Raw genomic sequence first — 13,825 nt, 5'->3', positions numbered from 1 at the left:
TGAGTGAAAGGACCTACATACCAGGGCTTCACACTTTTTTACTTTGCCTCCTTTTGACTATTAATGAGACCAAGTAGGAATTGGCACAGCACAGCTTAGACACCAACATCTTAACCTTGCAATGGTATAGATAAAAAAAAAATGGGACTACCTGGGGAAAACAATATATATCCAATGTGAAGAACCACATGGCAGTATGAAGGGGAAAGAATTAACTAAGTCAGGAAAGCATAAACTACTAACTATAGTTCGTTTAGCTGGGGGAGGGGGGCAAAAAAAGAGGACATAGTGTGGAGGAAGTATACTTGCGTAGGTTCTAGACTCTAGGTAGCTGTATATTTCTCAAACAAGTTAAGCTTCCACTTATATATGCTTATACAAGCTTTGAACTCATTTATAAAGTGAGTTGTTCATTAAACCAAGTAATTTCTAAGGTTTGTCTCAACTCTGTAACAATCTTAGAGAAACAAGAAATGAAAAACATTTCACATCCTTATGATGCCCAGGAAAAGTACCACATGTTAAAACATAACAATGGCATTAAAACTATCAAGAATGAACAGAGAGGTAAAGGGCAGCATTGTAATGGGTTACAAAGGGAATTTTTTATATCCCTGCGTAACAGGACACCAAAGAATCTATACTTCCTTATAATAGCTGTTTTTCATTACTGAAGACATGACTGGGTTAGAACACAAAGAAAAGTCCAAACTGTCAGCTTTTAGTCCTCCACATTCCCCTCTTTAATATGGCATTTTGCACTATATACATTAATGAAAATTTGAAACAAACAAAAAGAACTTTAGTCAAACTCCCCTTCCTCCTCCAGCTTTATTGGATAGTTTAAAATTACATTTCTATTTTCTAGGACTTCAGTTGCTTTTTCCATCTGACTTTTTAAAAACTGATTACAGCAAATGAAACACAGTTGTCTAAGTGATATAGTATACAAAAATAACATCTTGATTTCTGTGAAAATGCATTTCTCTGCAATTCCTGAATAACTCCAAATTATGCTAACTCTGAGCATAGATGTTTACTCTGGGTTTTAGATTTAGTCTTTGAAAAAATGTGTTCTAAACCTTTGCCATCACCTTATGTATATCCAGCATCAACGCTGTGATGAAGTTGTTCCTGTTTAGGCCTTTATCCCGATTTTTCTCGCACAGCCATTAACACACGTTTGTCTTTTTATTTTGTTTACTCCCACTCAACTGTATGTTCTATGTAGGGCCTGATACAGATGTTACTTGATGTTATTTAATAGCTACTGAGGTCAGACAATCCAAGGCCATCATTATGCTAAAATTAAAGTTATTTATGGAAGCTCATAAATACTTCCAGAATTGGTTTTACCTCCTACATGGGAACATATCCAAGAAACCCAGAACGGGCTTACTGGTCTGACTCAACTCTTCCCATTCCTCAATCCCTATTCACCAGTGGCGCGGAAAGGGGGTTCTTTAACAAAGCATTATACATAACACCTCTACCAAACTAAACATAAACTTTTTTTTTGTAGTTAAATGCAGAAAGTCGATTTTTTTCCACCCCTTTCCTCCTTTTACACGGCAAGTAAAGCTCACTGGCCTGGGAGTAGCCTCTATCTGCCAACCTTTGGCCAGTGAAGAGGATTCAGAGAAAATAATACAACCATCAATCAGAAAAAGGAGGGGCGACAAAGGAAAATAATTAAGCTGTGGCTTCAATCGTGCATTCCCGTGCAAGATGCCCTGACTCGCCACAGCGGTAACAGTTGACTTCACTTGTCTTGCTGCAGTTGATGGCTACGTGACCAGTTTCACCACACCTTAAAAAAAAGAGAGAGAGTTTTCACAATGTACTCAGAAAATGCAAAACTGTACTGGAGCAATAGTAACTGAGGAACAAAAAGCATAGCAATGAAGCAATGCATTTTTTTTCCCTCAAGAGTCTCATTAACCCCTAAATTAAGAGCAGGAAGCAGGAATTAAGTAACAAAGCACTCAATTATGCAGCCAAAGGCATAAAATTAGAATTTTCACCGTTAAAAGATCCACCAAAAACACCAAAACACCAAAAACAGGGACACCTGGATGGCTCAACTGGTTAACCAACTGACTTTTAATTTCAGCCCAGGTCATGAGCTCATAGTCATGGTATCGAGCCCTAAGCCCCATTCTGTGCTGGGCATGGAACCTGCTTGGGATTCTCTCTCCCTCCAAAATGCTAAAATCAATGACATTGGCTAAGATGTACCTTCTTCCTAAGTTGTATTTAAGTAATCTCTAAACCCAGGTAGGACTCAAAATCATGTCCCCAAGATCAAGAGTTGCACTCTCCTCTGAATGAGCCAGCCAGGTGCCCCAAGATGTACCTTTATACAAATTAATCTCTAAGATTTCACTGGTAGATACTTATCAAAACCTTCCAAATTTTATGCCTTAAATATGTACATTTTATTGTATGTTTTATCCACAAAGATTTCTGGTTGTAGAACAGAGTATTTGTGTATGGGAATTACAGTTTTCTACAATGCCTCTGAAAACTCCAAATTATAGCAGAAGAGTTCTTATTTTTAAATCGTTAAAAGTTCCAAAGTTGTGTAAGTTGTCCAGTTGCCATAAGCCACAAGCCTTGATGGCAGAACAGTGACGAATGTACAGACAGGCTGCTGGTTACATATGCTGAAAATTATCATCATCTGGTCACAGCCAACTTTCAATAAATGGTCCCCAAGTCCCTTCCATTTATACCTAACTCACTTCTAAAATAATCTCTGCCACAAGGCTTCCTCTAGCAACACTCTAACTTACCTATAGCACTTCACTTTGGTGCAGTCTTTCTGAATGTGTCCAAATTCTCCACAAGAATAGCACTTCTGCTCATCCGCATGGTCACAGTCACGAGCCAGATGGCCTGGTTTGCCACAGTTGTAGCAGCATTGCTCTCGCTCTCTCTTGGGCTCCTTGCAGTCCTTGGCAATATGGCCACCTCTACCGCAGTTATAGCAGGCTTCAACAATAAGGAAAAGAAGCAGACCAAGACTATAAAACCTTTACAAAACATTGCTTTGTTTTAAGCCATACAATACAAAACCTCAAAGGTATTAAGTCTTTCCCAATGCTATGTGCAGCAGTAGTACATGCTCACCTCTCCAAATTCTACAAGAGTATGAAAAGAAGTGTTAAATACTTACCATCCTCTTGAAGATCACAATCCTTGGCAAGATGGCCAGACTCACCACAGCGATAACAGATGTCTGGAAGAGATGAGGAAACAAACTGGAAACCTATTTTGGGCAAAAACAAAAGAATTTGGCTAATTAGGCCAGTCTTGATACTAATAAACACTGAAGTGCTTCAAAATTTTTTATTCGACAAAAATACCTCTATCCGAGGTAAAACCACCTCTGCCACGGCTTCTCATTCCACGACCACGGCCTCCACCAGTAGGGCATTCCCGGGCCCAATGGCCAGATCGTCCACACTTGAAACACTCATTGCTGCTCATGGCTGCAGTTAGATCTTCGAAATATTAAAAATGACATTGTTAAACTACTTGAATTTACTTTTAGCTTTTACTGCCCTTTTAGTGTATTTTTGGATAATTATTCTGAGGGAAGAAGCCAGCATATATACTGGTTAGAAAAAGGGCCACACAACTATGTACTTAGGCATCATATGCCTATTAAGAAATATAGTAAAACTGAAAAAATGTAAAACGTTTGGATATAATTTGATTTTTAAAACCATTAAATTATGAATATGTGGACTAACACAAATGTTATTCAGTTATTAATGAGGTGATAGAATGCAAAGAGTTAGTATCAATGCACATCCATATAAGAAATAATAGTATCTCCTTCCAGCTCTAATTTAATGGCCACATTTTCATGGTTACAAGCCAGTCAACTTCATTTTGGGCAACTGGTTATTTAATGGTCATAAAATCGGAATAGCTCAAAACAACAGAACCACAGTATGTACTTTGAGAGTGAGAGGTAGCTAAAGAGAAACTTTCTAACTTTAGCATCTAACAGTGCCTGGTTAACCGCAGCACTTGTCTGCAGACTCTTTACAGCAGACATGTTAAAAGAAATGCAGGATATAAATTTTCTCTAGAAGATACAATATGTTAAAAATATTAGAAAAACAACAAAAGGGTACACCAAAGTATCAAAAACCATCTAAAGCCCAGGACCTTTCTTTTTTTCTTTTATTCTCTTCTTTCTCAATTTTCCTGTAGTTTTACATTTCAAACAAGGCTATCTGGAATGTCACAACGGATTCCTTTATTGGGTATTATTTACAAGGGGGCCAAAACTCCCACTAAAGCAAATGAATTTTATACTTCTTATGTAACAATCTAAAAATAAACAGGAACTATTCCTGAAATAGAATGGAACTCCTAGGAAAGTGGTTTTTAAAAAACAAACTAGCTCAGAACAATGCAGCATAGTAACTTCCACATCTCAGTATCTTTACCCTATTCCCAGTGTTAACCCATGGTACACCAAGTTTTTTAACTACCCTCTCAAAGATAAGCACCATGATCTAGCAAAACAACTAAGACTGACTAGAGAGTGTAATTATCCAAGTCAACCATAGTACCAAAATTCAAGTGACAGTGAAATGCTAAAGTCCCCCCTCCCCGCCACCCTTTCAGTAACCAGTTCATTGCTAAGTTATAGAGAATCCACTAACTAAAAATTAAGCTAAGTTCAGTTTCAGACGTTTCCATTGTCAAATATTCAAAAGACCTCAATACTTACCCCAAGTATCTACAATCAGATTCAGGTAAGTTTTCAAAGGGATCTTTTTATCAATTCCTGCCACTTGCCATATAAACACATTACCAAAAATGGGCTGGGGGGGAAGGACAGGCAGGGACCAGCATGGGATACTTAAGAGTTAGTGGTTTCAGGGGTACCTGAGTGGCTCAGTCAGTTAGGTGTCCAACTTGTGATTTAAAATGACTCAGGTCATGATCTCATGGGCAGCTCAGCAGAGAATCTGCTTAGGATTCTCTCTCCCTCCCCAACCCTTCAAATAAATCTTTAAAAAAAAAAAAGGTTAGTGGTTTCAGGATACATAATGCACATTTCTAGTCAGAAGAAAACAGCCAGGGGCACCTGGGTGCTCAGTGGGTTAAAGCCTCTGGCTTTGGCTCAGGTTATGATCCCAGAATCCTGGGATCAAGCTCCACATCGGGCTCTCTGCTCAGTAGGGAGCCTGCTTCCCTTCCTCTCTCTGCCTGCCTCTCTGCCTAATGTGATCTCTGTCAAATACATACATAAAATCTTAAAAAAAAAAAAAAAAAAGGGAGGGGGGGAAGAAAACAGCCAATAAAGATTAAAAATGTGTTTTTGCAAAGCATGAGATTACATTTGCTTTCTTTTACTAGTATTTGCCTTTTAAGTCATATAAAGTACTGGTTACCACCAGAAAGAAGAGTTAGGATAAAAAATAATAAAAAATAAAAAGATCACAGAAAAGAGTTGCTTATGGTACCTTGTACCCTCCTTTTCATTTTGCAGCTTCTCCAGTTTATTATAGCCAGACCAATTTAAGCACATTTAACTACTGCTGTCAATGAATTCTTTGCACAGAAATGATCACTTTCTTTTATAAGGTAATACAGGCAATCTGACAAGTCCTGAGTATTTTATCATTTAATATTTAAACAAGAGGGGCTCCTGGCTGGCTCAGTCAGTTAAGTGTCTGCTTAGGCTCAGGTATGATCTCTGGGTCCTGGGACCAAGCGCTGCTGGTCTGTAGGGAGTCTGCTTCTCCCTCTCCCACTTGTTCATGCTCTAATAAGATCTTTTTTCTTCTTTTTTTTTTTTTAAGATTTTATTTATTTGACAGAGAGAGATCACAAGTAGGCAGAGAGAGAGAGAGAGAGAGGAAGAAGCAGAGAAGCAGGCTCCCTGCGGAGCAGAGAGCCAGATGCAGGGCTCGATCCCAGGTCCATGGGATCATGACCTGAGCCAAAGGCAGAGGCTTTAACCCACTGAGCCACCCAGGCACCCCTCTAATAAGATCTTTTAAAAAATTACATTTACTGATACATATGTAAACAAGATTAGCTTGTCTTTTAAAAAATATCATAATCATACTCAATACACATTTCTTTTTTTTTATTTTTTTTTTAAAAGATTTTATTTTAGTTGAGAGAGAGAGAGACAGTGAGAGAGAGCACTAGCGAGGAGAAGGTCAGAGAGCGAAGCAGACTCCCCATGGAGCTGGGAGCCCGATGCGGGACTCGATCCCGGGACTCCAGGATCACGCCCTGAGCCGAAGGCAGTCATCCAACCAACTGAGCCACCCAGGCGTCCCTCAATACACATTTCTAAAGCTACTTTCAATCACCCCTTTAGACTGATGCTTTAAAAGAACACTTTATTTTATAATAAACTACAAAAGAAATATGTTACAATGAATCATCATGTATATAAAGTAGGTTTACTTTCAGCATAGAAATACGAGTTTAAAAAAACTACTCAAGGGGCGCCTTCCTTTCTCTCTGCCTACTTGTGATCTCTGTCAAATAAATAAAATATTTTAAAAAAAAAACTACTCAAGAACTGATTTCTCTGGGTGCCTGGGTGGCTCAGTGAAGCACCTACCCTTCTACCCTTCAGCTTGGGTCATGATCCCAGGGTCCTGAGATGGAGCCCCCTTCTGGCTCCTTACTCAGGGAGCCTGCTTCTCCCTCTCTGCCAAATAAATAAATAAGTAAAAAGAAGATACCACACCCCCCCCCCAAAATTGATTCATCTATGTGTACATTTTTTCATGAATTGTTTCTCCATTTTGTCTTATCTCTATGCACAGGAACCAGATCCAAAATGAACAGGAAGAAAAAGAAATCACAGGAAAAGTACTTCTGGAAAGAAGACAATTAGTTAAAATAACATTTATTTATTTATTTATTTAAAAAGATTTTATTTATTTATTTGACAGAGAGAGATCACAGGCAGGCAGAGAGAGAGAGGAGGAAGCAGGCTCCCTGCTGAGCAGAAAGCCTGATGCGGGGCTCGATCCCAGGGCTCTGAGATCATGACCTGAGCCGAAGGCAGCGGCTTAACCACTGAGCCACCCAGGCGCCCCTAAAATAACATTTAAAGATTAAACACTACACTCTACTTCTTCTCCTCACCCTAATTCTTAATTGAAATTTGGTTAAAGTGTAATCATTTCTATATGAACCACAAATTATTTAGGGAAAGCAGTATTTCTCCATTTAGACAGTAATTAACAACTCTACTAAAGAGATAGGCAACTTTATACACTTTAACTAGTTTTAGGTATTTGCTTTGCCATCAACAAATTTTAGTCTCACATAAATTTTGTTTTCTGGAATAAATACAGGTCAAAAAAACAAAAAAAAAAAACAAAAACAAACAAAAAAAAACCCAAACGAAGTCTTAAAGGGAAAGACATTTCATTAACATCCCAAAGACCCATCATCAGTAGGCCACAAGCTTTCTAAAAGATCTTCCCAGTGGCCTTAGGTAATGTATATGCAATCTGCCTTCTCCCCCTTTGGTCAAACCAATCACAGTCAATTAGCTGTTCTACATTTTCACTTAGTCTCCTGTGATAGATCTGTCTCATCAGTAACATTAAACCAACCGATTCCCACTATGTTTTAAAGACCAATCACTTATCCTAGAAGAAGGTCCCCTTACTAATATTCATCTTATATGTAAAATGTAGTTAATTAAAAGGTCTTTATAGAGAATTATATGCTATTCCCTATGAAAAGAGGCAGTAAGGTAAGACCGTAGAGAATTTTGGTTCTGTGATTCTCACTGCCTATGACTACGCCTGGCTGGAATTTTGCTGCACTGTGCTGCCGCTGCCCTCTCCACCTGTCACAACCTTTTCCAACCTTCAATGGCCAACTCAAATGCCAACTCTTATAAAAGAATCTGACATCTCCTAGACTGGAACTCTCTTTCCTAGTAAAGCTGACAGTACTTTATTGGTATCTGTCTGATGACACTACTATATTGACTTTTATCATATTCCTGAGGGCAGAGAACAAGTAATTCACCTTTCAAGCACAACACCCCATACAATTATCCTTTTTTTTTTTTTTAAAGATTTTATTTATTTATTTGACAGAGAGAGATCACAGTAGGCAGAGAGGCAGGCAGAGAGAGGGGAAGGGAAGCAGGCCCCCTGCTGAGCAGAGAGCCCGACGTGGGACTCGATCCCAGGACCCTGAGATCATGACCTGAGCCGAAGGCAGCGGCTCAACCCACTGAGCCACCCAGGCGCCCCTACAATTATCCTTTTAGTAGCAGTTACACTCAGTACTTTAACTGCTTCCGGGAAGGGGACAATTAATAATCATTTGCCAAATGAAACAAACTGTTTCTTGTACAGATTCAACCCAATCTAACCAAGTACTAACACCTAAATTCTTGCTATCACAAGAGTTACTGCACCATTCATTTAAAGTAACAATGTAGGGGCACCTACGTGGCTCAGTCAGTTGGGCATCTGCCTTCAGCTCATGATCCCAGGGTCATGGGATAGATCTGCAAGTTGGGCTCCCTGCTCAGTGGGAAGTCTGCTGCTTCCTCTCCCTCTGCCCTTCCTGCCCGTTTGTGTGCTGTGTCATAAAATCTTAAAAAAAGTAAAAAAAGGTTATGTATTTTTAAATTATGTTCTCATTGAGGATGTACTATCACTCTCAAAAAATGTTTATTTCGGATTATCTAATAAAATTCTATTACTCCAGGAATTCACAATCTACTAGATCTCTAGTATTTTATGGAATGCTGTAAGACATATCTACCAATAAAGATAAAAGACAAAATGCTGTTTTCACTGTTGCCAGGCAGGAGAGCATGCATGTATTTCCTTCTTTTTGCTGCTAAAAACCACTGCTTGTATCTACATGGATTATCACTGTCACACAGTAAAGATCTGGAAATTCTTTTAACAGGTAAGCCTGGGTAACACCTGCTGTGTTACCTCAGACAATTTAAAGTCTGTCCTTTTCAGGAAAAAAGATGATAAAACTGATCTGTAATAAGGATTGTTACCAGGGGTCTTGTCTTTAACAGGTGCTCAACTTAAAAACTTTATGGGTTTATGTCCCCCGTTTAGTCTTACTATTCTTCCCTCAATTAAGTTAGACTGCTTACAGGTGGATTAGAACCCAGTGCAATGCCTACAGAGCAGCTTACAACAGTGCAAACTCTGCTTATAGTCAAGTTTCCCATCTCGAAGTCTACTTCCTAAATGGAATGAAGACGTAAGAAAAATTGGGTAATAATGCCAAACGACTTTATATTTCCAACAACAGAAACCAGTTATTTAGTTTCCACTTCATGTTTTCATGATGCAAACCAGCTTAAAGAAATGCAGGAGGGGTGCCTGGGTGGCTCAGTGGTTGAGTGAATGCCTTCTGCTCAGGTCATGATCCCAGGATCCTGGGATGGAGTCCTGCATCAGGCTCCCTGCTCGGCAGGGGGCCTGCTTCTCCCTCTCCCACTCCCCTGCTTGTGTTCCCTCTCTCACTGTGTCCCCGTCAAATAGATAAAATTTAAAAATCTTAAAAAGAAAAAAGAAATGCAGGAGAATGGGGCATGCCAGGCAGCAGTAAGAAGGTCAAGATACCACTTGAAAAGACCAAAAATTCACCGAGAGACCATATATAATTAAGAGGTCCGACTATTTTACACTCATCTATAGAGGCTTAAATTCTGGAATTGATACGAAAACATTATTGATTATACTAACTTGTCTTTATCAATGTAAGTGTTCCACCATTTCTGATACTAAGAACATAGCTAGTAAACTACTTAAATCTTAACAGCACACTTTCAAGACTAACAATGTGAATCCCAGTTAAGACCCTAACTCTGGCTACAAATGTATTTAAATAAGTAGTAACGGGCAAGTGGGGTGGGTGACAAGTTTTTTGTGGCTCTGTCTATCTATTGCTTTACATGGTTTTCATAACATAGCTGTTGTGTATCCACATTTACTGTATCTCCAGTTATTTCCCTTAAGTGTAGGGTTATCCCTGACTCATTCATGCTGCTGACCTAACTATATCCATATCATAGGGGAGCTTTTGCCCCTCTGAAGGTACTCATCATTATGCTCTAATAAATCAGTTTAGTGTTCCAACATGGTACTGAAACACTTCAGACCCTTAAGATAGATAAACTACAGACAGAAGGGAAGGAAGCAAGTTACGCTGTACACTGCCTGCATTCTGGCCAGAATAAAGGAGACCAGAGTTTAATACTGGGAGCGATTCTGGGTTTTCACCCTGGTTCCTGCCCTGATTACCCCAAAGGGTTTTAATAACTAAATATCTACTATGACTCAAAGGTTAATAAACATATTATGTGTAATCCTTACAACCCTGCAAGTTAGGTATTCTTGTTCCCATTTCACTGACAAGGAGACTGAAGATCTGAGACTATGTAAAACCTGTTAATTTGTAATGCCAAAAATCTTCTCTTTAGGTAAACTGAAACTAGAACTATCAACCTTTTAAAAACCCACTGCCATGTATTAATTTATTCACAGTATACCATCACACAGCTTTCCTGAATTTTAAGCCAAGACAGGCTTTCTCAACCTTCTTTGTGGTAGAACTTAAAAGTGTCACCACAGAACCAAAGACGGGCAACCTGATTTCACCAGTTAACAGCCTCATTTGTAATTATGGAGCCACTCCAGGTGGGCACTATACTACACTTTCATACTACTGCTTAACAGATTCTACCTACTTACAACTTAAATTTTGATGGCCACAAGCTCTCACTTTATTATTCCAGCAGCTCTTCACAACACAAAAATGATGCACAGCTTACTCACAAGCATGCCCTTACTGCAGCAGCAACTGACACTGCCAGAATAGGAGTTCTATTAAGTCAGACAGTAGGGAAAGAGCATTCTCCACATAGCAGGCCAGGATGCCTTGGCATCAGTCTTCTGGCTCTCCACTTACTGTCAGAAGGCTAGGAAGAGGAAAGAAGCCAACAATTTTTAAAAACTCTCACTCTCGCAAAAGGGGGGGGAAAAAAAAAACCTGCAAAATCTCTCCTGTGGTCAAGTGCTTAGCCAACAGACCGTTCCAATTATTCAAACTGTGGTTCTATCGCTTTTAAGCACCAATCCGGTTAACTTCTCATATACATACCACGTATTTTTATTAGATTTTTTTTAAAAGGCAAAATAATCCAATATAACCATTTACAAAACCCATTTATAATACCTTAAAGAAGAGATCCAGTTGTTCAAACGCTAGTGTAATAAATGCCCTTTGGTCTTCCACTGATTTGGCTCAAAATATTTGACAGAAACTCTACATCTGTTTGAAACACATTACCTCCCACCAGTATGAAAACGTGGACCTTTAGGCTGCTAAGACTTACCCAAGTTTTCCAATGTGACACATGCAGATAAGTACACAAACATAAACTGTTAGCTTAAAAAAAAAAAAAAAACAAAAAAAAAAACCTGCTGCCAAGAGTTGTGATTTGGAAAAAATTTTAAGTCCTTAATTCAGCCCTTGGGAATCTAATAAATTATTTTTTTATATTCCAGTACAGAGAGCTCCTTGTAGACAAGGATCAGGCTCAACAAGCTAAACACAGCGTGTACATAGGTACATTGCTTTTGTAGGGATTTGATTAAACCATGATCAGAGTGATCTTTTAAGCACTGAAAATGACTGCTCTGCAGAAGGAAAAAAAAGCCTAAGAGGTAAGAATTTCATCTCATACATCTTTTAAAAGCCCTCAAAATAGTACATGCAATTTATAGTGTTTGGGCAAGAGTAACCAAGTTGCTATCTTAATTTATGGTAACTCCTCCATGCGGAAATTAACTGGTTATATATCTTTCAAAAATGAGATCCAACAATAGGAAAGAAGGAAACTTTTTTTTTTAAATTTGTATACTCTGGGGTATGATGAGGATGTAGGATGTAAATTAATCCAGACTCCTGGCTTCTTACCCTCTCTATGGCTCTTTCTGGATAATGACTGAAACACACTATCCCAAGTCACAGAGGACTACTGAGCAGTATTTGCTTTTTCTAAGACCTCCAAGACCAGATGTAGTCACTTCCTTTGGAAGTGCCCTGTGGCTGAGACCATGTGGTTAACATGTGGCAACAAGCATATGCCTTACCCGTAATAAAATCAACACCCAAATCCAAATGTGGGCAATTATGTCGTCCTAAAATAGGTTTTCACATTTGGAATATCCAGATGGGGACTGGTCCATCAACTTTCACGTCTCAATTTCAAATTAAGTTGTATCTTTTTAATCCACGAAATGGTTGGATTTCGTTGATTCACGGAAAGCAAGACCTATCTGCCTCTTTTTTGAATTGCAATGTTAAGAGAAGTAACCTAGCATTTGAACCACGATAAAAATTCAAGTATGGAGAGTACGAAGATTCTCGGGCCTTCTGGCGGAGTATCCCACCACTCTAAACCCAAGCGCGTCTCCAGTGACCCTTTTCTTAGCCCATCACAACCCTTGGCACATGGCCCGCCAGACCCACTACCCCAGCACATGGCCTGCTTAAATACCAAAACCCATCCCCCCCTCCAACCACACCAGGGTCCTTTTCCCACCACACAGCCTCCTTCCAATAAGTTCCCGCCAAATCGACCCTCCGGCCAGCATTCCGCGACCCTCGAAGTCTGAGGGCCTCAGTCCCAAGGGCGCACCGGCTGGGGCCTCCTTTGCTGTGAGGCTGCGGCCTGGGGTGCGGCCTTGGCTCTGGAAGAAGCCCCGAGGCGCGGCGACCCAGCTTCCCAAGACGGAAGGAAAGGCGGCAGGGACGCGCGACTGCGGCAGGCCGGAAACCTGAACATGAGGTGGCGGTGGCAGCCGAGTTTCCCGCCTGACGCAGCAGCAGAGCAGGCCAGAGTGCGGCCGCCATCGCCGCCTCACCGCTCCCAACCTCTCCGTCCGCCTCGGCCAGGGCCCGCACCGCGACTTCCCCCCAACCCCAGGCCCCGCTCTAGGCCCTCACCTTCAGCGTCTGAGCGGGCCCGCAGCGGCGGAGACTCGGACGCAGGCCTGGAAAAGGTGGCTCACAAGGTAGCGGCTGTTTATTTTCAGGGTCCTTGCCTGCGCCACACGCGGGTCTGCACACGGCCCCACACACGCCGCTGCGCACGGCTCTCCTCCGCCTCGCCCACGCGGCCAATCAGCACGCGGAGCTCCGCCGTCCAATCACAGCCGCCCCAGAGGAGGGCCGCCCAGCTTGAGCGCTGCGCGGGGCGGGGCGGGCTTCTACCTCCGAGCGCCACGGCCTTTCCCGGCGTGCCCTGCGTGAGGCCTTTCCCGCCCGGAACCCCAGGTCCCGACCTTTCTTGGGCCCTTTCCGCTTATTCCAGGCTCCTCCCCACCCGGGGGGAATTCGGGTGTCCAGCGTTGTGATCTCTCGCGGCGCCTGGCGACCAGGGATGCTAGAGGGCGGGTCTCAGTGAAATGGCTGTGATTAGCGTGGGATCAGGGGAAATCCCTATCCCTTTTGGGGCTCAGAAAAAAGGGTCTGCTCGGAGACCTCTGTTTGGGATTTTCAGAGCTAGGACCCGTTGCCTAAAACACACATCTTAGTTTAGGGAAAGGTCGCGGCAGCCAACTGACAGAAGTTGCTGTGGCTGTAGGTCACAGGCCCTAAGTTTTGTTTTGGTTTTTGTGTAAGCCTAGGCAGAGCCTGGAAGCCCTGATGCTTAAACCTCTTAACAGATAAACCAGCACCAACAACGCTCACAAAATGCACCCCAGGAGGGAAAGAGACCTGCCCTGCGGAGGGTGTGAAGATGGCGAAGGAATGGCCC

General features: G+C 41.3%; 1 protein-coding gene across 4 annotated transcripts; it reads right to left on the bottom strand.

Moving 5' to 3' along the window:
* Window positions 1-719: 719 nt before the first annotated feature.
* LOC122909153 (CCHC-type zinc finger nucleic acid binding protein) lies at window positions 720-13,171 on the bottom strand. Of its 4 annotated transcripts, none has more exons than XM_044252896.1 (5): window positions 13,012-13,171; window positions 3,390-3,506; window positions 3,179-3,271; window positions 2,796-2,997; window positions 720-1,810 (listed from the first exon to the last, which is right to left on the bottom strand). In XM_044252896.1, the coding sequence occupies exons 2-5, from the start codon at window positions 3,490-3,492 to the stop codon at window positions 1,693-1,695; spliced, it is 516 nt and encodes a 171-aa protein (XP_044108831.1). In that variant the 5' UTR covers window positions 3,493-3,506; window positions 13,012-13,171; the 3' UTR covers window positions 720-1,692. The 4 variants fall into 4 exon arrangements, with proteins under 4 accessions (XP_044108831.1, XP_044108828.1, XP_044108829.1 ...); XM_044252893.1 differs by having other exon boundaries at window positions 3,369-3,506; window positions 13,012-13,170; XM_044252894.1 differs by having other exon boundaries at window positions 2,796-2,994; window positions 3,369-3,506; window positions 13,012-13,166.
* Window positions 13,172-13,825: the final 654 nt, after the last annotated feature.

This window comes from Neovison vison, chromosome 6, assembly GCF_020171115.1.
Source record: "Neovison vison isolate M4711 chromosome 6, ASM_NN_V1, whole genome shotgun sequence".
Taxonomy (NCBI): domain Eukaryota; kingdom Metazoa; phylum Chordata; class Mammalia; order Carnivora; family Mustelidae; genus Neogale; species Neogale vison.
Note: the sequence above shows the minus strand (reverse complement) of the source record. Positions and strands in the feature narration are given on the sequence as shown.